The sequence below is a fragment of the Anomaloglossus baeobatrachus genome, chromosome 4, assembly GCF_048569485.1.
Source record: "Anomaloglossus baeobatrachus isolate aAnoBae1 chromosome 4, aAnoBae1.hap1, whole genome shotgun sequence".
Classification (NCBI taxonomy): Eukaryota; Metazoa; Chordata; class Amphibia; order Anura; family Aromobatidae; genus Anomaloglossus; species Anomaloglossus baeobatrachus.
The window spans coordinates 235,901,037-235,926,827 of NC_134356.1; the positions used below are offsets into that span (position 1 = coordinate 235,901,037).

General features: G+C 47.4%; 1 protein-coding gene across 1 annotated transcript in view; it reads left to right on the forward strand.

Moving 5' to 3' along the window:
- Positions 1-25,791, forward strand: part of LOC142302376 (dynein axonemal heavy chain 3-like) — a 2,626,214-nt gene that overhangs the window by 1,041,486 nt on the left and 1,558,937 nt on the right. Inside the window, exon 33 of the mRNA XM_075343433.1 lies at positions 12,408-12,551. Within this exon, the coding sequence (XP_075199548.1) occupies positions 12,408-12,551 (144 nt within the window). The remainder of the gene's footprint in view (positions 1-12,407; positions 12,552-25,791) is intronic.

Consider the following 25,791-nt stretch of genomic DNA (forward strand, 5'->3'; position numbering starts at 1 on the left):
TTTTGCCTGCACATTCACCTCTTGGCTTTTGAATTGATAGACAGACTGTATTTTATATTCTTCCAAGTGTCATGGCACTCATATGATGCAGTTTGATCATTTTCGTGGCCCAGAGACCACTATTGATTAACTGGATTATGATGTTTCTTTTTTCTTGGGAAATCTTCTTCATTGCTGCTCTTCAATTCAAATGATTGACCTTTCACTTGGGAATCAACCTAATAAAACAATGAGATTATAGTGAATGTGAGAATTGGTTGTAATTAGTAGTATATAGGAAGAAAAAAAATCAAACACCTGGAGCAAAACAGTAACAGTGCAGTAAACATGACTAGAATCTGCATAACTAATCATATGCTAAATAGTTTCAAGTCATATTTATTCATGAGGTAGCCAAGATGATTGTCTGGAAAGTGAAAGTAGTAAAGAAAGCTACTGGCCCTGGTCTGTACAGATGTCTCTTTTCTTCGCTAAGGAAACACTGGCTGCTCATGGGATGACAGGTGGGGTGCACAACACTTACTGGTTTCTTCAGGCCAGTGTCCATCTCCTCGCTGGTGGTCCTCATTGTAGTCAGTCAATAATACATGAGACACCAGACCTCACTTAGCCAACCAGAAAGTTCACTTTTTTTAACACCATTGAGACAGACATTGCCTTTCTTTTGCTTTCTTACTCTCAGTGTGGAGTACTACCTCTTGACCTGTCCCCCCCCCGCTATGTTTGATCTCGTCTTCAAGCTCCATGGTCTGTGCTTCCTCTCCCCTGGCTCTGTTCACCTTCATCAGATTATTGGTCCCGACAGCTCTTTAGCTGAACAACTATTTAAGCCCACCAGGGTGAGCCGTAGTCTCCCGACCTTTCAAAGATACTTCAAAGTTCAATGACTGTCCCTAGCAATGAGGCTACGTCTTCTCACACTTGTACCTATTCTAGACTTATTCCTTTTGCGACTTCCAAACCAACCTTTTTCCCAGATCTGTCACTACCTTTTAAGCCCCATCTCTTTCATCCTGCTGCTATCTCAGCTCACTAGGTAGCACCTATGGTAACAGTCCTACTCTACTGTATCTGGAACTTGTACCCAGCTAACAGCATAACATATGAACATATAAATTTAGCAATAGGCATAGCACATTCCACTCTACAGAACCATATACTTTACATTGCAGGGCTCAACTAACTCCTACAGCAGTCTCACTGCTACAGCTCAAAGATGTAGTGGATGGTGAGATATGGAGCCTTAGGGCGGCTTTGCACGTTGCAACATCGCACGTGCGATGTCGGTGGGGTCAAATCGAAAGTGACGCACATCCGGCGTCACTTTCGACATCATTGTGTGTAAATCCTAGATGATACGATTAACGAGCGCAAAAGCGTTGTTATCGTATCATCGTTGCAGGCTCCGACTTTTTCATAATTACGCTGCCGCGACAGGTACGATGCTGTTCCTCGTTCCTGCGGCAGCACACAGCGCTGTGTGTAAAGCCGCAGGAGCGAGGAACATCTCCTTACCTGCCGCCGGCGACTATACGGAAGGAAGGAGGTGGGCGGGATGTTTACATCCTGCTCATCTTTGCCCCTCCGCCGCTATTGGCTACCTGCCGTATGACGTCGCTATGACGCCGCACGACCCACCCCCTTAGGAAGGAGGCGGGTCGCCGGCCAGAGCGATGGTCGCAGGGCAGGTGAGTGCATGTGAAGCTGGCGTAGCGATAATTTTCACTAAGGCTGCTATCACAAGATATCGTACCTGCGACGGGGGCGGGGACTATTGCGTGCGACATCGCAGCATCGGCTTGCGATGTCGCAACGTGCAAAGCCCGCCTTAAAGTCAAAAGTTGAAACATTGTTACCATTTTGCTTTTCACTGTATAACTATTAGGCTTAGTGCCCTGCTGCAGAATGAATTATAGACAAGCTGATCTCTCCCTGATGGTACTGCATGATGGATACAAATCTGCATGTTTTTCTTATAATCTCGACCAAATTCTCATATCCATTTGCTGAAGTGAAGCCCCAGACTTGAAAAGAACCCTCCTAATATGTTTTACTGTTGCTTGCAGATGTTCATTATTGTACAACATTATAGACCTTCAGCAACAAACAGTCTTCTATTACAGACAAATATTTAAAATTTTGACTTGTTAGTCCAGTGCTGCCATTTCCCTGCACCCAATTTCCAACGTTTTTGTGCGTAGAGTCACTTGTCATTATTTCCATGTACAAAGTATACACTTAGGCCACAATTCTTCAATAAGGACTTTTGGCCAGACTTCTCTGGATAGTATATGAGTGTATAGTTGAGTCTCACTTGTTGCTGCCAGTTCTAAACTGATAGCACTGCTGAACAACTTCTGATTAGTGTTGAGCGAGTATGCTTGTCACTACTCGGTACTCGCACGAGTATCACTGTACTCGGGCTACTCGGCGGGGACCGAGTAATCTCGCGATACTCGTGCTGTACTCGTGGTCTTCATCCCTGCATGTTGGCGCTCTTTTGAGAGCCAGCCCTCATGCAGGGATTGGCTGGCAGACCACTGCAATGCCACAGCCCTGTTAGCTGTGGAATTGCAGTGATTGGCCGGCCTGCACAGCGTGACCGAGCCTTTATACCGGCGGGCGCGCTGTGCTCTGCACACAGCCATCCAGACAGTCAGTGCAGGGACAGTGTTGCTGCTTCAGGGAAAGGTTTGCGGCCCTTTATAGCTATTTCCGTAGCAGGGCTGCAAACAGTGTGACCAGAAGTCCTTCTCAGGACTATTATAGTTGTATACAGGCAGGCAGGGTATAGCCAGGTCGGAGTACAGTAGCAGAGTCCTTCTCAGGACTATTATAGTTGTATACAGGCAGGCAGGGTATAGCCAGGTCGGAGTACAGTAGCAGAGTCCTTCTCAGGACTATTGTTGCTGTATACAGGCAGGGTATAGCCAGGTCGGAATACAGGCTAGTGACCAGAAGAGTCCTTGTCAGGACTATTGTAGCAGTATACAGGCAGGCAGGCAGGGTATATAGCCATTCCTAGTGGTGACCGTATACCAGCCTTCATCATATCTGGGGCTGGTGTACACAGTCTAAAACAGTCCAGATAGTGTCAGACTTCTCAGTAATTGTCGCTCCTAAAAACCTGTTAGGTTCTTAGTGCGTCCGTGCTTGCATTTAAAAACCGCACGTGTGTGCCTGTCGGTGGCAGCGTACAGGTGCACGTTTTGCACAAACTAGTATATAACGCACAAGTCTAGTGAATAATACACGTCAGTCAGCAGTGTCTGATAGTGTCAGACTTCTCAGTAATTGTCGCTACTAAAAACCTGTTAGGTTCTTAGTGCGTCCGTGCTTGCATTTAAAAAACGCACGTGTGTGCCTGTCGGTGGCAGCGTACAGGTGCACGTTTTGCACAAACTATTATATAACGCACAAGTCTAGTGTATAATACACGTCAGTCAGCAGTTGTCTGATAGTGTCAGACTTCTCAGTAATTGTCGCTCCTAAAAACCTGTTAGGTTCTTAGTGCGTCCGTGCTTGCATTTAAAAACCGCACGTGTGTGCCTGTCGGTGGCAGCGTACAGGTGCACGTTTTGCACAAACTATTATATAACGCACAAGTCTAGTGAATAATACACGTCAGTCAGCAGTGTCTGATAGTGTCAGACTTCTCAGTATTTGTCGCTGCTAAAAACCTGTTAGGTTCTTAGTGCGTCCGTGCTTGCATTTAAAAAACGCACGTGTGTGCCTGTCGGTGGCAGCGTACAGGTACACGTTTTGCACAAACTATTATATAACGCACAAGTCTAGTGTATAATACACGTCAGTCAGCAGTGTCTGATAGTGTCAGACTTCTCAGTAATTGTCGCTCCTAAAAACCTTTTAGGTTCTTATTGCGTCCTTGCTTGCATTTAAAAACCGCACGTGTGTGCCTGTCGGTGGCAGCGTACAGGTGCACGTTTTGCACAAACTATTATATAACGCACAAGTCTAGTGAATAATACACGTCAGTCTGCAGTGTCTGATAGTGTCAGACTTCTCAGTATTTGTCGCTCCTAAAAACCTGTTAGGTTCTTAGTGCGTCCGTGCTTGCATTTAAAAACCGCACGTGTGTGCCTGTCGGTGGCAGCGTACAGGTGCACGTTTTACACAAACTATTATATAACGCACAAGTCCAGTGTATAATACACGTCAGTCAGCAGTGTCTGATAAAGTCAGACTTCTCAATAATTGTCGCTCCTAAAAACCTGTTAGGTTCTTAGTGCGTCCGTGCTTGCATTTAAAAACCGCACGTGTGTGCCTGTCGGTGGCAGCATACAGGTGCACGTTTTGCACAAACTATTATATAATGCACAAGTCTAGTGAATAATACACGTCAGTCAGCAGTGTCTGATAGTGTCAGACTTCTCAGTAATTGTCGCTCCTAAAAACCTGTTAAGTTCTTAGTGCGTCCGTGCTTGCATTTAAAAACCGCACGTGTGTGCCTGTTGGTGGCAGCGTACAGGTGCACTTGTGTGCGTTTTGCACAAACTTGGATATAACGCACAAGTCTAGTGAATACACATCAGCACAGCATTGCAAAATGCGCAAGGGCGCTGGCAACGAACAAGGAAGTGCACGTGATGGTGGTGCAGGCAGAGGCCGAGGTCGTGGGCAAGCTCTAATTTCACCACAACAAAGGGCCACATCTACTCGCTCGCACGTCCTGTCCCAAATTCTTGGGGACCCCAGCAGTACACCGCTCTTGAACCAAGACCAGTGTCAACAGGTTGTTAGTTGGATAGCGGATAATGCTTCCAGTCAGATTGGCACCACCACAAACACTCTGTCTTCCACACGGTCAAGTGTCAGTAGCCGTGATACTGCACCGAACATTTCAGAACCTGATCCTCCTGATCCTCCTGAGTACACATCCTCGGACATTACTGATCCCACACTTGGACACTCGGAAGAGCTGTTCACGTTTCCATTCGCACATTCTGGCCTCTCGCCAGCTCATGTTGAAGTGGGTCATGAGGAGATCGTATGTACAGATGCCCAAATATTTGAGCAGCCACGTTCTCACGAAGCTGGCAACGTGTCTCAACAAGGGGTGGACAATGATGAGACACAATTGTCAGGAAGTCAGGAGGAGGAGCAGGGTGCGGAAGAGGAAGACGACGTGGTGGATGATCCAGTAACTGACCCAACCTGGCAGGAGGATATGCAGAGCGAGGGCAGCGGTGCACAGGGGGAGGGAGGCGTAGCATCCCAACAGGCAGTAAGAAGCAGGGTGGTGGCTCCAGGCAGAAGTCAGGCAACCGTTCCCCGGAACAACAACACGACACAAGGTGCCTGTACAAATGTTAGGTCTTCCCGAGTCTGGCAGTTTTTTAAGTTGGCTCCAGATGATTCTAAAAAGGCCATTTGCAACACCTGCCGTGCCAGCATCAGCAGGGGTACCAAAACTAGCAGCCTGACCACCACCAGCATGATCAGGCACATGTCAGCCAAGCACCCGACTTTGTGGGAAGTACAACAGAGTCGAGGAGCAGTGCTTGCTGATGTCACTGCTACATCTTCGCTTGTTGTGCATGCGAGCCAATCCCCTGTCCATGCTGCCTGCGAACAAGCCTCCTCCGGTCCTGCACCTGCAGTTGCCTACGCAGAAATAACACCATCATCAAGCACGTCCTTGTCCCAGCGCAGCGTTCAGTTATCCATTCAGCAAACTTTTGAACGCAGGCGCAAATACACTGACAACGCCCCACATGCCACAGTTCTAAATGCTAACATTTCGCGACTGCTTGCGCTGGAAATGTTGCCTTTTAGGCTGGTGGAGACAGAAGCATTCCGCGACCTGATGGCGGCAGCTGTCCCACGTTACTTGGTCCCCAGCTGCCACTATTTCTCCCGGTGTGCCGTCCCAGCATTGCATAACCACGTGTCACAAAACATCACACGTGCCCTGAACAACGCTGTTTCACCCAAAGTCCACCTAACCACAGACACGTGGACAAGTGCTTGTGGGCAAGGCCGCTACATCTCGTTGACGGCTCACTGGGTTAATATTGTGGAAGCTGGGACCCAGTCTGAGCAAGGGACGGAACACGTCCTTCCCACACCAAGGTTTGCAGGCCCTACCTCAGTCAGGGTTTCACCCACACTCTACAGCTCCGGAATGTCATGCTCTTCAGCCTCCTCCTCCTCCTGCGCATCCTCATCCACTTTACCCTCCACACCAGTCCCAAGCTGGAAGCACTGCAGCACTGCCTCGGTGAAGCGGCAACAGGCTGTGCTGAAGCTAATCTGCATAGGTGACAAACCCCTCAATGCAGAAGAGGTGTGGATAGCTCTGAAACAGCAGGCAGATTACTGGCTCACACCTCTGAACCTAAAGCCAGGAAAGGTTGTGTGTGACAATGGCTGGAACCTGGTGGCGGCTTTGAGGCGAGGCCAGCTGACACATGTTCCATGCGTGGCCCATGTGCTCAACCTCGTGGTTCAGCGGTTTCTAAAGTCATACCCAGAGCTGTCTGATCTGCTGGTAAAAGTTCGCCGCCTGTCTGCACATTTTCGAAAGTCACCTACTGCTTCAGCCGGCCTTGCTGGCTTTCAGCGCCGTTTGCATCTTCCGGCTCACAGACTAGTGTGTGATGTCCCCACGCGTTGGAATTCAACTCTGCACATGTTGGTCAGGATATGTGAGCAGAAGAGGGCAGTTGTTGAGTACCTGCATCATGTTACGTCTGGGTGGTGGAAACTCTGGACCGTACACCGGTTTCCCTTGAGGAGGCAGCCAGGCCGGTCACCCCGCCAGAGGAGCTTGATGCACGGCAGCCGAAGCACTATTGGTAGCCAGACAGTCCGTAGGGGAGCTGGAAAGGTGGATGTTGCTGAACACACGGAGTTCTGGACGGTAGTCCGGGTGATGAGGCTCAGGGTCCAAGGCCGGGTGGAAGGACCAGGCGGGATCCGTAACCTGCTGAGCGATGGGATGGGTCACCCAACGGAGCCAGGGACTGGAGACTGGCGGAGCTGCAGAGGTGGTGGAACATCCGCCGAAGTCACCGTCAGGGTGCTGGAATGGACGTGGTTCGGAGCGGCTGGCGTGGCAGGACAGGCTCTGCGAGACAGACAGGGTTAATACAGGGCAAAGCAATACGGGGACCTGAACTCCTAGCTTACTAAACACGTAGAACAGGCCCCGCCCACCAGGAAAGAGAATCCTAATATACCCTGTACCTGCCAATGCAATTTCCTGTTTCAAGGTGCTGGCCCTTTAAGAAAGGGTCAATGACCGCACGCGCGCCCTAATGCGCATGCGCGAGGCCCGTGTGCCAGAAGCCAGTCCAGGGAGCGGTGCAGAGGAAGCAGGGGTGCCCGGCAGGGTGTCCCACGTCGCTGAGCAGCGCCGGGAGCGGGGAGCTGGACGCATGGAGGGCGCAGGCGAGGAAGAGGAGGCCGGGACCGGAGTGGTGAGTCGGGGACGCTGCCAGGAAGCGGGGAGCGGGCCACGGGGACCGGAGAGCGGGGCACGGGGACTGGGAAGCGTGACACATCACCTAAGCCGTCGGGAAATGGGTCAAACTCCACACATAACACCTGAGGAGTGGAGATGGATGTCCGACCTATGTACCATCCTCCAAAACTTTGAGGACTCCACCAAGATGGTGAGTGGTGATGACGCCATTATTACCATCACCATACCTTTTCTCTGCCTTCTAAAACGGTCTCTGCTCAAAAACAAACATGATGCATTGCAGGCGGAGCGCAATGAGTTGGAGCAAGAAACAGTAGTGGGTGTGGGTGATAACACACAGCCCAGCCTCGTCTCATCACAACGTGCAGTGGAGGACTATGACGAGGAGGAGGATGAAGACATGGAGCAACTCTCCGGCCAAATTGAGGATATGACATGCACACCAGTCATATCCTCGGTTCAGCGTGGCTGGCCAGAGGACAGGGTAGATGAGGAGGAGGAGGAGGAGGAGGAGGAGGACAGCATGTTCAGTCATCGTGTTGATCAGGATACTGAAGTACTGGCTGTTAAGAGTCTGGCGCACATGGCTGACTTTATGGTAAGCTGCCTGTCTCGTGACCCTCGCGTTAAGAACATCTTGGCCGACAATCATTACTGGTTGGTAACACTGTTAGACCCACGCTACAAGGAGAACTTTATGTCTATTATTCCCGAGGCGGAGAGGTCAGCCAAAATGCAGCAGTTCCGGAAGGCCATAGTCACGGAAGTAGGCAAAGCATTCCCCTCACAAAACGCTAGCGGCATAGGTCAGGAATCAGTGGACAACCAAGGCGTACAGCCGAGAGGGGCACAAGTCCAATCCACCAGACGTAGGGGAACAGTCTTTAAGATGTGGGACAGTTTTCTCAGCCCCTCACGTACCACAGCCCCTGAGGTGCGGGGTAGTGCCACAAGAAATCCTAAGTTTGCCCAGATGCTCAAGGAGTACCTTGCAGATCAAACAACTGTACTCCGACATTCCTCTGTGCCTTACAATTATTGGGTATCCAAGGAGGACACATGGCATGAATTGGCTCTCTACGCCTTGGAAGTCCTGGCCTGCCCTGCCGCTAGCGTTTTGTCAGAGCATGTTTTTAGTGCCGCAGGTGGAATCATTACAGATAAACGCACCCGCCTGTCAACTGAAAATGCTGACAGGCTGACTCTGATCAAGATGAACAAGGGTTGGATTGGGCCAGACTTCACCACACCACCAGCAAATGAGAGCGGAATTTAAAGTTTGTAACGGGAATTTGCCATGTACCTCCACTCACCAATGGGTACACACTTCTGGACTTTGGATAATCGCTGGACTGCTCCTCCTTCTCCTCATGCGCCACCATGATGACCGTTACAATAGTTAGGCCTTTGTTTCAGGTATACCCCCAGTGGTAAATTTTTTCGCCCATTCTTTCAGAATGGACATTATAACGACAGGAGACCCGCTCCTTTGCAATGGTAACAATGTTTTGAGGCCCTTATGCACGTCTCTATCCAGGGACATTGTGGAGCCTCCCAATTTTTGGCTGCCCTGCCTAAGGGCTATACTACAATAGACCCACTTCCTTACAATGGGCACTTCAGGTTTACAGGCCCTCATGCACGTCTCTATCCAGGGACAACGTGGAGCCTCCCAATTTTTGGCTGCCCTGCCAAAGGGCTATACTACAATAGACCCACTTCCTTACAATGGGCACTTCAGGTTTACAGGCCCTCATGCACGTTTCTATCCAGGGACAACGTGGAGCCTCCCAATTTTTGGCTGCCCTGCCAAAGGGCTATACTACAATAGACCCACTTCCTTACAATGGGCACTTCAGGTTTACAGGCCCTCATGTACGTCTCTATCCAGGGACAATGTGGAGCCTCCCAATTTTTGGCTGCCCTGCCAAAGGGCTATACTACAATAGACCCACTTACTTACAATGGGCACTTCAGGTTTACAGGCCCTCATGCACGTCTCTATCCAGCGACAACGTGGAGCCTCCCAATTTTTGGCTGCCCTGCCAAAGGGCTATACTACAATAGACCCACTTCCTCAAAATGGGCACATTAGACTCAAGAGGCCTTCATGTACAGTTAGGTCCAGAAATATTTGGACAGTGACACAAATTTCGCGAGTTGGGCTCTGCATGCCACCACATTGGATTTGAAATGAAACCTCTACAACAGAATTCAAGTGCAGATTGTAACGTTTAATTTGAAGGTTTGAACAAAAATATCTGATAGAAATTGTAGGAATTGTACACATTTCTTTACAAACACTCCACATTTTAGGAGGTCAAAAGTAATTGGACAAATAAACCAAACCCAAACAAAATATTTTTATTTTCAATATTTTGTTGCTGATCCTTTGGAGGCAATCACTGCCTTAAGTCTGGAACCCATGGACATCACCTAACGCTGGGTTTCCTCCTTCTTAATGCTTTGCGAGGCCTTTACAGCCGCATCCTTCAGGTCTTGCTTGTTTGTGGGTCTTTCCGTCTTAAGTCTGGATTTGAGCAAGTGAAATGCATGCTCAATTGGGTTAAGATCTGGTGATTGACTTGGCCATTGCAGAATGTTCCACTTTTTTGCACTCATGAACTCCTGGGTAGCTTTGGCTGTATGCTTGGGGTCATTGTCCATCTGTACTATGAAGCGCCGTCCGATCAACTTTGCGGCATTTGGCTGAATCTGGGCAGAAAGTATATCCTGGTACACTTCAGAATTCATCCGGCTACTCTTGTCTGCTGTTATGTCATCAATAAACACAAGTGACCCAGTGCCATTGAAAGCCATGCATGCCCATGCCATCACGTTGCCTCCACCATGTTTTACAGAGGATGTGGTGTGCCTTGGATCATGTGCCGTTCCCTTTCTTCTCCAAACTTTTTTCTTCCCATCATTCTGGTACAGGTTGATCTTTGTCTCATCTGTCCATAGAATACTTTTCCAGAACTGAGCTGGCTTCATGAGGTGTTTTTCAGCAAATTTAACTCTGGCCTGTCTATTTTTGGAATTGATGAATGGTTTGCATCTAGATGTGAACCCTTTGTATTTACTTTCATGGAGTCTTCTCTTTACTGTTGACTTAGAGACAGATACACCTACTTCACTGAGAGTGTTCTGGACTTCAGTTGATGTTGTGAACGGGTTCTTCTTCACCAAAGAAAGTATGCGGCGATCATCCACCACTGTTGTCATCCGTGGACGCCCAGGCCTTTTTGAGTTCCCAAGCTCACCAGTCAATTCCTTTTTTCTCAGAATGTACCCGACTGTTGATTTTGCTACTCCAAGCATGTCTGCTATCTCTCTGATGGATTTTTTCTTTTTTTTCAGCCTCAGGATGTTCTGCTTCACCTCAATTGAGAGTTCCTTACACCGCATGTTGTCTGGTCACAGCAACAGCTTCCAAATGCAAAACCACACACCTGTAATCAACCCCAGACCTTTTAACTACTTCATTGATTACAGGTTAATGAGGGAGACGCCTTCAGAGTTAATTGCAGCCCTTAGAGTCCCTTGTCCAATTACTTTTGGTCCCTTGAAAAAGAGGAGGCTATGCATTACAGAGCTATGATTCCTAAACCCTTTCTCCGATTTGGATGTGTAAACTCTCATATTGCAGCTGGGAGTGTGCACTTTCAGCCCATATTATATATATAATTGTATTTCTGAACATGTTTTTGTAAACAGCTAAAATAACAAAACTTGTGTCACTGTCCAAATATTTCTGGACCTAACTGTACGTCTCTTCTCAGGGATATCGAAGTGCCACACAATGTTTTCATGTAAAATCTTTCATGTAATCTCCAAAAGTAACATACACCAGCTCTATCTCACTATTGGGTATGTGCCCTTAATATTTCCGCCATGAAAATTCATTTTGGTGTCATTTTGGAAGGTTTTCTGGTGAGTCCGTAAAAATGGCGTAAAACGCGGACAAAATTGTTCACAGCTGTGACTTTTGAGTGATAAATGCTTCAAGGGGTCTTCCTCATGCTGTTGCCATGTCATTTGAGCACTCTTCTGAGACTTTTGTGACATTTTTAGGGTTTCTACATGCTGCCGGGGGTCATTTCATAAAAATACTCGGGTCTCCCATAGGATAACATTGGGCTTGGTGCTCGGGCCGAGTACACGAGTATCTTGGGATGCTCGGCCCGAGCCTCGAGCATCCGAGCTTTTTAGTACTCGCTCATCACTACTTCTGATTTTGAAGGGAAATAAGATTTATGTGTCTTTCACCTGCTGCATTATCCACTGCACCTTCCATTCCCAACAATGTATATTTTTTGTTGTCCTCAATGCTGCAAAATGCAGGCAGGCAGTCATGAAGAATTATTTCAGCTTACAAAAAAACAAGGAGTCCTAGAATTGATGATATGGCCCTCACAGAACCTTTATTCCAAAATCAAGTCTGTATGGTTTTACATGAAGAGACACAATAATATACACACGCCTATATCACTAGAAGACCGGTAGTTCTGCAACATGTTTAGAACAACCTCCATGCCAGGGCCTTCAAAAATTGTGAAAGTGTATCTAGAAGAATTTGTTTTGATGCTGTTTTGAAGGAAAATGTTGGTTACTTTGAATATTGTTTTGGTTTAGATTTTACTTTTGTTTGCTTTCTATTTAGTTAATTGATAAGAAATATACTTTTAACTCTTCTATTTTGTGAAGCATTTGTACTTTGCAGCAATTTTTCCACATCTGCCTTTGGACAATATTATAGATCTATATTTTAATTTTTGAAAGTGTATAATGTTGATGATTGTGCGTAGCAAGATCGATATGTTTTTCTTTGCCTCGCTTAGTGACTTTATTTATTTTTAGTTTTAGATATACAAATGTCTGTGGAAAAAAAAATCATATTACCAATCAATCATAACATTAACATGACATTCACTAACAAAACTCTCCTTTTTTTCTTCAGCTTTCTTCCCAACATCACTATGATTATGGCATGAGGGCAGTTAAATCAGTATTAACAGCCGCTGGAAACCTAAAGGTTAAATTACCAAATGAGAAAGAGGATGTGCTGATGCTTAGATCAATACGTGACGTTAATCTGCCCAAGGTATTGTCCACTTCCAGCTACAGTGTGTGCACTTTATAATGTGTTACTTGGGAATAGGAAAATGCATGACAGCAAACATGAGCTGTTGCTAGTTCTGGTCTTTTCCACTGTCATTTCAGATCGATTGACAATTACAAGGCAGGCGAGAAGATAAACTACATGCTATAGCTTAATTGCCATGTTTATGACCCTTCGCTTCTTTTAAAATGTCACCAAGGAATGGAGTAAGGTTTTCATCTGCATATATTTCAGCAGCCAAGGATTATCCTTCCTTGTTGGAATATACATGACTATTTGTTCAATGTGCTCCCAATATGTTGATGACTTATATAGTTTTTTGCAGTCGAATATAATATAAATAAAGCAAATAACTTTATCTGTGGGAACGGAGCTACAACATCAAATTTTTAATATATTGTTTGTATAATGTGAATTAAAAAAGTCAAATTTGAGTTAAACTAAATTGCTGTCAGAATAATTATGAGAACACAAAGGGGGAAATAAGATATTTTTAAAACGTCTGTGTGTATTTTCTTTTTTTAGTACACCAGCTACTGTGAATCTATAAACTTCAATTAAAGGGGTTCTCTGATCACAACATATTGATGACTGATCCAGAAAATGCATCAGTGGGGATCCAACAATCAGTTGTTATTTGACCTCAAATATTTCATAAATAGCCAGAGTGTTGGTCTAAATCCTGAAAGGCATCTTCCGAGAAAGTGGCCGTAAACTACCACTTCAATATACCATATTCTTCATTTTACAAGACACACTGGGTAAGATGCACCCCAAATTTAGAGATATAAAAAAGGGTAAAAAAAATATGGGATCCGTTTTATAATCCAGTAGTGTCATACCGGAAGGGGGCGGCAGCGGTGGTGGAGCAGGGTTCAAAAGAGACAGGGGCAGTGATAAAGTATGGTGATGCTGCAGGAGGTGCAGAGGGGGGCCCACATGGTCACAGCGGGCTGCGGCGCTGTGCTGGGGCAACTGGCATTACTCTGTGCTGAGGCAGCCGGTGCTGCTCTGTGCTGGGTCAGCCGGTGCTGCTCTGTGCTGGGGCAACCAGCGCTGCTCTATGCTGGTGATCGCTGTGGATGGTGATGCACTTGCCAATCTAAAGATGTCAGTGGTGCAGTCTTTAAAGAAATGGCAGCTGGAGTCAGTGCAAGCACAGTTGACAGCTTGAGCCAAGAGCTCAATATGCCCACACGCCGACTCTGGGTGCCATAATTTGAAGCCTTTACCACCGACATCTTCAGAATGGCTTTTGCCTCGCTGTCCGCCACACAGAGCCTCGCTGCCCACCACATAGAGCCACAGAGAGCAGCACAGCCCACCACACAGAGCTGCACAGAGCAACACCACACAGAACAGTGCCGCCCGCCACACAGAGCCACACATAGCAGCACCATACAGAGCCGCACAGAACAGCGCCACCCACAGCATACAGCATTGCCCTGCCTCCTGTGACCCCACTCCACCACCCCCCAGTAAGCCACATTCAGATTTTAAGACGCACCCCTCCTTTTCCTCCCAAAATTTTGGGAGGAAAAGTGTGTCTTATAATCCTAAAAATACAGTAGTTTCTTCTCTAGCTATATTTGTCCTGGTACCAACTCACACCACAAGCTTGTGGGAAAGGATGCACATACCTCACAATCATATTCCCAAACTCCTTAATTATGAAGAAAAATCCTTATTTATTTTAGACTTCATTACTTGCTGATCTAGTAATGTGGTATTAGGTAGTCGTAATAATACAATAGTAATCTTTATTTATATAGCAACAATATATTCTGCAACATATTCTGCAGCATTGTACAACTTAAAGGGGAACATGTACTGACAATAGCAGACATTAACGAATGAAGCATAATTCAGCAATTAGCAAGTGGAGTTAAGGCCGCTTTACAAGCGGCGATTTATCGTGCGATCGCATGTGCGATCGCACCCGCCCCCATCGTTTGTGCGTTACGGGAAATTTGTTGCCCGTGGCGCACAAAGTCGGTAACCCCCATCACATGTACTTACCTCCTGAACGACCTCGCTGTGGGCGACGAACATCCTCTTCCTGAAGGGGGAGGGACGTTCGGCGTCACAGCGATGTCACACAGCGGCCGGACAATAGAAGCGGAGGGGTAGAGATGAGCGGGACGTAACATCCCGCCCACCTCCTTCCTTCTGCATTGTTGGCGGGATGAAGGTAAGCTGTGTTCATCGTTCTCGGGGTGTCACATGGAGCGATGTGTGCTGCCTCGGGAACAATGAACAACCGGCGCGCAGAAGGACGATCGATTTTTTGAAAATGAGTGACGTGTCAACGAGCAACGATAAGGTGAGTATTTTTTCTCATTCACAGTCGCTCGTAGCTGTCACACGCTACGATATGTCAAACGATGCCGGATATGCGTCACTAATGACGCAACCCCGACGACATATCGCCCGATATATCATAGCATGTGATGCCGCCCTTTAGAGTGATACACAAATTAAAAAGTGCTTGTCATTTATGGTCCAGCCATCAGTATAATGAAAATAGGGACATTTAAGAACTGGTCATCAGCCAATATATGTATAAGTACAGACACAAAGTGCTAATAAGTGCATATAGGGTGTAGAGAAAGGTGATACAAGGGACCAGATTTCTGAATAAATTTAGGAAGGGAGAACAGTGTGTAAGAGTGACAAGTTTAGAATATGCTCTCTACAAAATGGACAATCAGTATAATGACTGGTACAGAATGGAAGCATCAGTGTAGCAGCTGGAAAAAAATATGATTCTAGTTGCAGCATTCAGAATAGTTGGCTATGAGAGTGTTTAATAAGAGGGGAAACTAATTAATAGTGTTGAAGGCTAGAAAAAATAAAAGCAACAATATTTTTTTTTGCAGTGTTAGAAAGATAAGATAATGATTCTGGAGATCTTTTTGACCCACAGGTGACATGAGTGAATGAGTAATTGGATATAGGGAATGGAGGAAAACTCTGAGTCAAATACAACCCTAGGAGAGAATGCATGATGAACCACCCAAGGAAATGGCAATATCAGGTTTAGTTAGGTCAGTACAGGGAAGAAACACAAGTGGTTCAGTTTTGGAAAGATTTTGTTTCAGACATATAAATGCTGATGTTAGAGACAGGCAGAAAGGCAGTCATTGATACTTTATAGTAATGTGTGGCAGTGATGTAAGGAGAAGATGTGTATAATTGGGTGTCATCACCATAACAATGGCACTGGAAACTAAATCTACTGATGGCTTGCACAATAGGGGCTGTGTATAGAGAAAAGAGTAGGGGGCTAGGACTAAAGGCCCAGTCACACTAAACAACTTACCAGAGATCCCAACAACGATACAACCTGATAGGGATCGCTGGTAAGTTGCTAGGAGGTCGCTGGTGAGATGTCACAGTAAGCGACGCTCCAGCGATCCCATCAGCAACCTGACCTGGCAGGGATCGCTGGAGCGTCGCTACACATAGAAGCATGCTGCGCTTGGTAACTAAGGTAAATATCGGGTAACCAACCCGATATTTACCTTGGTTACCAGCGCACACCACTTAGCGCTGGCTCCCTGCACACCTAGCCACAGTACACATCGGGTTAATTACCCGATGTGTACTCTACTACGTGTGCAGGCAGCAGGGATCCGGCTTCTGCGGATGCTGGTAACCACGGTAAACATCGGGTAACCAAGAAGCCCTTCCCTTGGTTACCCGATATTTACATTCGTTACCAGCGTCCGCCGCTCTCACACTGCCAGTGCCGGCTCCCTGTTCCCTGCACTCCTAGCCACAGAACACATCAGGTTAATTACCCGATGTGTACTCCAGCTACATGTGCAGAGAGCAGGGAGCCGGCACTGACAGCATGAGAGCAGCGGACGCTGGTAATGAAGGTAAATATCGGGTAACCAAGGAAAGGGCTTCTTGGTTACCCGATGTTTACCGTGGTTACCAGCGTCCGCAGAAGCCAGCTCCCTGCTCACTGCACATTTAGTTGTTGCTCTGTTGCTGTCACACACAGCGATGTGTGCTTCACAGCGGGAGAGCAACAACTAAAAAATGGTCCAGGACATTCAGCAACAACCAACAACCTCACAGCAGGGGCCAGGTTGTTGCTGGATGTCACACACAGCAACATCGCTAGCAAGTTGTGCCTCAGCAGCGATGTTGCTACCGATGTTGCTTAGTGTGACGGTACCTTAAATCCTGAGAAACCTCAACTGTTTAGAAAATAGGAGATGAAGAGAGCCATCAACAAAATATATGGAAGGAGTGGTCAGAGAGATAGGAGGAAAACCAAGAGAGGTAGTCTTGAAACGGATAGAGAATGGCATAGTGAGAAGGTGCTGGTAATCCACATTATTAAATGAAGAGACATTCAGGAGAATCAGAAGGGAGTATTGACCATTAAAATTAGCTGTTAGATAGTGGGAAACTTTAGTGGGGGCAGTTTCTTTAGAGTATAAAGAGTAGAAACTGGATTGTAAAGGGTGCAGAAGAAATTTATCTGAAAGTCAACAGATTAGCTGAGAGTAGACCAAATGTTCCAGGAGTGTAGAGATGAAGGGAAGAAAGGTCTGTAGACAACTGAGCAGTTTTGGTCTAAAGGCCCCGTCACACTAAGCAACATCGCTAGCAACATCGCTGGTAACGAACAACTTTTGTGACGTTGCTAGCGATGTTGCTGTGTGTGACATCCAGCAACAACCTGGCCCCTGCTGTGAGGTCGTTGGTTGTTGCTGAATGTCCTGGGCCATTTTTTAGTTGTTGCTGTCCTGCTGTGAAGCACAGATCGCTGTGTGTGACAGCGAGACAGCAACAACTAATGTGCAGTGAGCAGGGAGCCAGCTTCTGCTGAGGCTGGTAACTAATGTAAACATCGGGTAACCAAGAAGCCCTGTCCTTGGTTACCCGATATTTACCTTTGATACCAGCCTCCTCCGCTCTCACTGCCTGTGCTGCCGGCTCCTGCTCTGTGCACATGTAGCTGCAGCACACATCAGGTAATTAACCCGATGTGTGCTGTAACTAGGAGAGCAAGGAGCCAGCACTAAGCAGTGTGCGCTGCTCCCTGCTCTGTGCACATTTAGCTGCAGCACACATCAGGCAATTAACCCGATGTGTGCTGTAACTAGGAGAGCAAGGAGCCAGCGCTCAGTGTGCGCTGCTCCCTGCTCTGTGCACATTTAGCTGCAGCACACATCGGGTTAATTAACCTGATGTGTGCTGTAACTAGGAGACTGGGGGCTGGTCACTGGTTGCTGGTGAGCTCACCAGCAACTCGTGTAGCCATGCTCCAGCGATCCCTGCCAGGTCAGGTTGCTGGTGGGATCGCTGGAGCGTCGCAGTGTGACAGCTCACCAGCAACCTCCTAGCAACTTACCAGCGATCCCTATCGTTGTTGGGATCGCTGGTAAGTTGCTTAGTGTGACTGGACCTTAAGGATTTTATTCTTAGCAAAGGGATTATGGTGGCTTGTTTGAAAGAGGAGAAACAATTATTGGATGAAAGTGAAAGGTTAACTATTTTAGTTAGGTGAGTAGTAGTAGATAGTACTAGTAGGTGATTCACAGATAAGGGCATGTTGAGCTGTTAGTTCGGTGAGTGTCAGCTCAGTCATCCAACCTGCAGCTAGGGAGTGTTGAGCTGTCAGTGTTTTGAATGATATCTCAGTCATCCAATCTCATTTTGGAGATGCTAGGTTTCTGCAGTTGTTCTCTGTTTCCAGTAATGGCAGAGCTACTTAGCTGAACAGTTTATCCAGAGCACTGGCAGTCCTAGCACCCTGCTCAGTTGAGCTTGTTGGCCTGTTTATCTGCATTTGGTGTTCATGTTCTGATCCCTGTGGCCAGACCTCTGACTTCAACTGACCTTCCTTTTGCCTAGTACTTTTGCTCTGATCCACTACACTTCAGGTATTCTGACTTTGGACCTTACTACACCTCTGTCGATCCCCTTATTCTCTGATGTGCTATCCTGCTATCTGACCCAGGAATGTTTGACAACCCTTACTCACGATATATCCATATGGTTTCTGTTCATATACTTTTTGAACAGGTGATGAACCTGAATGTGAATGAGCTCCTGAGAAGGACAGATGGAGTTCCAAAGAATCAAATTGTCCCCTGGAATCAGAAACAAGACTTGGTCTTCTAGGCCCTGAAAGATGCTGTGACGTCAGCCTCGATTCTGGCTAATGTGGACTTTGACAAACTGTTCCTTCTATATAGGAATAGCAGCCTTCATGGACTGGGCACAGTCCTCTGAAAAAAATACACGATGGAAGCAAAAGGGTCATTGCCTATGACAGCAGGTCCCTATGGGATACCAAATGGAACCCTTATAATTATAGTTCATGCTGTCTAGTGCTATGGGCCCTGGTATGGGTCATGACCAAGAAATGTGTGTGCTTCCTGATTAGGAGCAACATTCAGGTCCAGACAGATACCAATCCTCTGTCCTACCTTGAGAATGCCAAGCTGGGAACCCTAGAACTACGCTGACGAAGGTTGATTTTATCATTCATTATCACTTTGCTACTGAGAATAACGATGTCAACAGGCTTCGGAGAATGTCTGAAACATTGTAACCAGCCAATCATCAGATGCCCCACTCTTGACCTGCACATTGTAAACATTGATGGACAATCATCATACACTCTCTTGATTACTTTGTAAGGTCGCACTTCCCAGCTTTCACTCCGGTTGCCATTGGGGTGTTTTTCTAGTACTAGCATTTAGTCTCCGGGCTGAAGCGATACCTCTTGAATCGGGTCTTGTCCAGCCATACACTCTCTTCTTTAACCACTGGCCGGACAATCGCAATCTATCAGGTGATTAGCTGGCCAGCAGTTAATGAAGAGAATGTATGCTGGACAAGACCATATTCAAGAGGTATCACTTCAGCCCTGAAACTAAGTGCTAGTATGATAAAAAAAAAACACCCCAAGGGCAACCTGAGTGAAACATGGGAAGTGTGACCTTACAAAGCAGACATGCTTCACTGTGGACCATGTTTTAAACATTGTGAGCCTGAAAGAATAGACTTTTGCTCACAGTTGAGAGCTCACGCATCATTATGGCCGAGGACGGCCATCGTTAAGAGAGGCGGTACATAGGAGTGTCCCCCCTATGAATGATGACTTTAAGATCATAATGCTCCCCTGTGTGCTGTTTGTTTAAGGACTAGCTAGGAGAGTCACTGTTCCTCTCTGACTGTGGCAATGGATTAACCCAGCCAAAAGTGCGGGAAGGAGAGTAGTAGGCAGGAGAAGTTAAGTCGCCAGAGTGTGCAAGAGAGAAGACAAAATTCAAGGGGAACTGTCTGGTAATGGTACTTGGAAGAGACTGCGGGAGAGACTGCGAACCAGACTGTAGCATTGCCCTAATACTGTCAAGGCAATTTCGGAGTGGGAAGGTACTGAAGATGAGAGGAGATAACATTTGGAGGAGCCTAAATAGGCCATGGTCTGTGAAGGAGAAGTTCCACCTATCCTGTGAAAAGAGTAGACACAGTTACAATGGAGCCTTGTTGTATCTAACTCCTGGGAGTGGATGTTCTCTCTCCAATGGTACCATGAGTACTTTATCGGTGAACACACCCGGTGGTGTATTGACATAGGTCTCGGTAGCCAGAGTGTAGTAGCCGCATGAAAAAAACACCAAAAAGGAGCCAAGACAAATGATATGTGCACACACAGAATGTGGTGAGCCTTCCTCATAAAGATGGCTGCAGCCGAGGTGCAAGATGCTGATGTCACAGCCACTCAACCTCCACATTAGGAGGGAGGGGCGGCTGCTTAGCATAAGACATGCACACTAATAAGGCTTGCACTGGGAGCCCATCATATAATGAGTGAAATGCACAGTGTCTGAACTGTGACCTATAAATGACGCCAGAAACCCAGGTCAGGCGGGCAAAACAGCACTATATAGGTGCATCTCGCACGGATACACGAGACGCACAGTGTCTGAATAATGGCCTATAAATGACGCACAACACCAGGTCCAGGCGGGTCAGTTAGCACTATGAGTACATAACACATGACAGGCTCACCATTTAACCACCTGAATTCAAAAGGTCCACACACATCCTGCAAAAATGGATAAAATGTGCCATACCTCAAATAGTGAGATATTAGTTTATATTTTGGCCCAAAATATGTAAGCTCGCAATCCGTTCATCAAGGATTCTCACACTTGCGAGTCCCTACACTGAATTAGTTAGAAAAACCACAAAGAACTATATCAAAAAAACACCAAAAAGGAGCCAAGACAAATGATATGTGCACACACAGAATGTGGTGAGCCTTCCTCATAAAGATGGCTGCAGCTGAGGTGCAAGATGCTGATGTCACAGCCACTCAACCTCCACATTAGGGGGGAGGGGCGGCTGCTTAGCATAAGACATGCACACTAATAAGGCTTGCACTGGGAGCCCATCATATAATGAGTGAAATGCACAGTGTCTGAACTGTGACCTATAAATGACGCCAGAAACCCAGGTCAGGCGGGTAAAACAGCACTATATAGGTGCATCTCGCACGGATACACGAGACGCACAGTGTCTGAATAATGGCCTATAAATGACGCACAACACCAGGTCCAGGCGGGTCAGTTAGCACTATGAGTACATAACACATGACAGGCTCACCATTTAACCACCTGAATTCAAAAGGTCCACACACATCCTGCAAAAATGGATAAAATGTGCCATACCTCAAATAGTGAGATATTAGTTTATATTTTGGCCCAAAATATGTAAGCTCGCAATCCGTTTGTCAAGGATTCTCACACTTGCGAGTCCCTACACTGAATTAGTTAGAAAAACCACAAAGAACTATATCAAAAAAACACCAAAAAGGAGCCAAGACAAATGATATGTGCACACACAGAATGTGGTGAGCCTTCCTCATAAAGATGGCTGCAGCCGAGGTGCAAGATGCTGATGTCACAGCCACTCAACCTCCACATTAGGGGGGAGGGGCGGCTGCTTAGCATAAGACATGCACACTAGTGTAGGGACTCAGTGTAGGGACTCGCAAGTGTGAGAATCCTTGACGAACGGATTGCGAGCTTACGTATTTTGGGCCAAAATATAAACTAATATCTCACTATTTGAGGTATGGCACATTTTGTCCATTTTTGCAGGATGTGTGTGGACTAGTGATGAGCGAGTACTAAAAAGCTCGGGTGCTCGAAGCTCGGGCCGAGCCTCCCAAGATACTCGTGTACTCGGGCCGAGCAAAGAGCCCAATGTTATCCTATGGGAGACCCGAGTATTTTTGTGAAATGACCCCCCGGCAGCATGGAGAAACCCTAAAAATGGCACAAAAGTCTCAGAAGAGTGCTCAAATGACATGGCAACAGCATGGGGAAGACCCCTTGAAGCATTTATCACTCAAAAGTCACAGCTGTGAACAATTTTGTCCGCGTTTCACGCCATTTTTACGGACTCACCAGAAAACCTTCCAAAATGACCCCAAAATGATTTTTCATGGCAGAAATGTTAAGGGCACATACCCAATAGTGAGATAGAGCTGGTGTATGTTACTTTTTGAGATTAATACATGAAAGATTTTACGTGAAAACATTGTGTGGCACTCCGATGTCCCTGAGAAGAGACGTACATGAAGGCCTCTTGAGTCTAATGTGCCCATTTTGAGGAAGTGAGTCTTTGTAGTATTTTCCTTTGCCAGGGCAGTCCAAAATTGTGAGGTTCACCAATGCCCCTGCATAGAGACGTGCATGAGGGCCTGTAAACCTGAAGTGCCCATTGTAAGGAAGTGGGTGTATTATAGTATAGCCCTTTGGCAGGGCAGCCAAAAATTGAGAGGCTCCACATTGTCCCTTGATAGAGACGTGCATGAGGGCCTGTAAACTTGAAGTGCCCATTGTAAGGAAGTGGGTGTATTATAGTATAGCTCTTTGGCAGGGCAGCCAAAAATTGGGAGGCTCCACGTTGTCCCTGGGTAGAGACGTGCATGAGGGCCTGTAAACTGGAAGTGCCCATTGTAAGGAAGTGGGTCTATTGTAGTATAGCCCTTTGGCAGGGCAGCCAAGAATTGAGAAGCTCCACATTGTCCCTGGATAGAGACGTGCATGAGGGCCTGTAAACTTGAAGTGCCCATTGTAAGGAAGTGGGTGTATTATAGTATAGCCCTTTGGCAGGGCAGCCAAAAATTGGGAGGCTCCACGTTGTCCCTGGGTAGAGACGTGCATGAGGGCCTGTAACCCTGAAGTGCCCATTGTAAGGAAGTGGGTGTATTATAGTATAGCCCTTTGGCAGGGCAGCCAAAAATTGGGAGGCTCCACGTTGTCCCTGGGTAGAGACGTGCATGAGGGCCTGTAAACTTGAAGTGCCCATTGTAAGGAAGTGGGTGTATTATAGTATAGCCCTTTGGCAGGGCAGCCAAAAATTGGGAGGCTCCACGTTGTCCCTGGGTAGAGACGTGCATGAGGGCCTGTAAACTTGAAGTGCCCATTGTAAGGAAGTGGGTGTATTATAGTATAGCCCTTTAGCAGGGCAGCCAAAAATTGGGAGGCTCCACGTTGTCCCTGGGTAGAGACGTGCATGAGGGCCTGTAAACCTGAAGTGCCCATTGTAAGGAAGTGGGTGTATTATAGTATAGCCCTTTGGCAGGGCAGCCAAAAATTGAGAGGCTCCACGTTGTCCCTGGGTAGAGACGTGCATGAGGGCCTGTAAACTTGAAGTGCCCATTGTAAGGAAGTGGGTGTATTATAGTATAGCCCTTTGGCAGGGCAGCCAAAAATTGGGAGGCTCCACGTTGTCCCTGGGTAGAGACGTGCATGAGGGCCTGTAAACTTGAAGTGCCCATTGTAAGGAAGTGGGTCTATTGTAGTATAGCCCTTTGGCAGGGCAGCCAAAAATTGAGAGGCTCCACATTGTCCCTGGATAGAGACGTGCATGAGGGCCTGTAAACTTGAAGTGCCCATTGTAAGGAAGTGGGTGTATTATAGTATAGCCCTTTGGCAGGGCAGCCAAAAATTGGGAGGCTCCACGTTGTCCCTGGGTAGAGACGTGCATGAGGGCCTGTAAACCTGAAGTGCCCATTGTAAGGAAGTGGGTGTATTATAGTATAGCCCTTTGGCAGGGCAGCCAAAAATTGAGAGGCTCCACATTGTCCCTGGATAGAGACGTGCATGAGGGCCTGTAAACTTGAAGTGCCCATTGTAAGGAAGTGGGTGTATTATAGTATAGCCCTTTGGCAGGGCAGCCAAAAATTGGGAGGCTCCACGTTGTCCCTGGGTAGAGACGTGCATGAGGGCCTGTAAACTTGAAGTGCCCATTGTAAGGAAGTGGGTGTATTATAGTATAGCCCTTTGGCAGGGCAGCCAAAAAATGGGAGGCTCCACATTGTCCCTGGGTAGAGACGTGCATGAGGGCCTGTAAACTTGAAGTGCCCATTGTAAGGAAGTGGGTGTATTATAGTATAGCCCTTTGGCAGGGCAGCCAAAAATTGGGAGGCTCCACGTTGTCCCTGGATAGAGACCTGTTAGGTTCTTAGTGCCTCCGTGCTTGCATTTAAAAACCGCACGTGTGTGCCTGTTGGTGGCAGCTTTCCGCTGCACTTGTGTGCGTTTTGCAAAAACTTGGATATAACGCACAAGTCTAGTGAATACACATCAGCACAGCATTGCAAAATGCGCAAGGGCGTTGGCAAGGAACAAGGAAGTGGACGTGATGGTGGTGCAGGCAGAGGCCGAGGTCGTGGGCAAGCTCTAATTTCGCCACAACAGAGGGCCACATCTAGTCGCTCGCACGTCCTGTCCCAAATTCTTGGGGACCGCAGCAGTACACCGCTCTTGAACCAAGACCAGTGTCAACAGGTTGTTAGTTGGACAGCGGATAATGCTTCCAGTCAGATTGGCACCACCACAAACACTCTGTCTTCCACACGGTCAAGTGTCAGTAGCCGTGATACTGCACCGCACATTTCAGAACCTGATCCTCCTTCCTACCACCAGGCCGAGTTCACGTCCACGGACATTACTGATCCCACACTTGGACACTCGGAAGAGCTGTTCGTTCACGTTTCCATTCACACATTCTGGCCTCTCGCCAGCTCCTGTTGAAGTGGGCCATGACGAGATTGTATGTACAGATCCCCAAATATTTGAGCAGCCACGTTCTCACGAAGTTGGCAACGTGTCTCAACAAGGGGTGGACGATGATGAGACACAATTGTCAGGAAGTCAGGAGGAGGAGCAGGGTGCGGAAGAGGAAGACGACGTGGTGGATGATCCAGTAACTGACCCAACCTGGCAGGAGGATATGCAGAGCGAGGACAGCAGTGCACAGGGGGAGGGAGGCGTAGCATCCCAACAGGCAGTAAGAAGCAGGGTGGTGGCCCCAGGCAGACGTCAGGCAACTGTTCCCCGGAACAACACGACACAAGGTGCCTGTACAAATGTTAGGTCTTCCCGAGTCTGGCAGTTTTTTAAGTTGGCTCCAGATGATTCTAAAAAGGCCATTTGCAACACCTGCCGTGCCAGCATCAGCAGGGGTACAAAAACTAGCAGCCTGACCACCACCAGCATGATCAGGCACATGTCAGCCAAGCACCCGACTTTGTGGGATGTACAACAGAGTCGAGGAGCAGTGCTTGCTGATGTCACTTCTTTGTCTTCGCTTGTTGTGCATGCGAGCCAATCCCCTGTCCATGCTGCCCGAGAACAAGCCTTCTCCGGCCCTGCACCTGCAGTTGCCCACGCAGAAATAACACCATCATCAAGCACATCCTTGTCCCAGCGCAGCATTCAGTTATCCATTCAGCAAACCTTTGAACGCAGCCGCAAATACACTGCCAACGACCCACATGCCACACTTCTAAATGCTAACATTTCGCGACTGCTTGCGCTGGAAATGTTGCCTTTTAGGCTGGTTGAGACAGAAGCATTCCGCGACCTGATGGCGGCAGCTGTCCCACATTACTCGGTCCCCAGCCGCCACTATTTCTCCCGGTGTGCCGTCCCCGCATTGCTAACCACGTGTCACAAAACATCACACGTGCCCTGAACAACGCTGTTTCAGCCAAAGTCCACCTAACCACAGACACGTGGACAAGTGCATGTGGGCAAGGCCGCTACATCTCGTTGACGTCACACTGGGTTAATATTGTGGAAGCTGGGACCCAGTCTGAGCGAGGGACGGAACACGTCCTTCACACACCAAGTTTTGCAGGCCCTACCTCAGTCAGGGTTTCACCCAC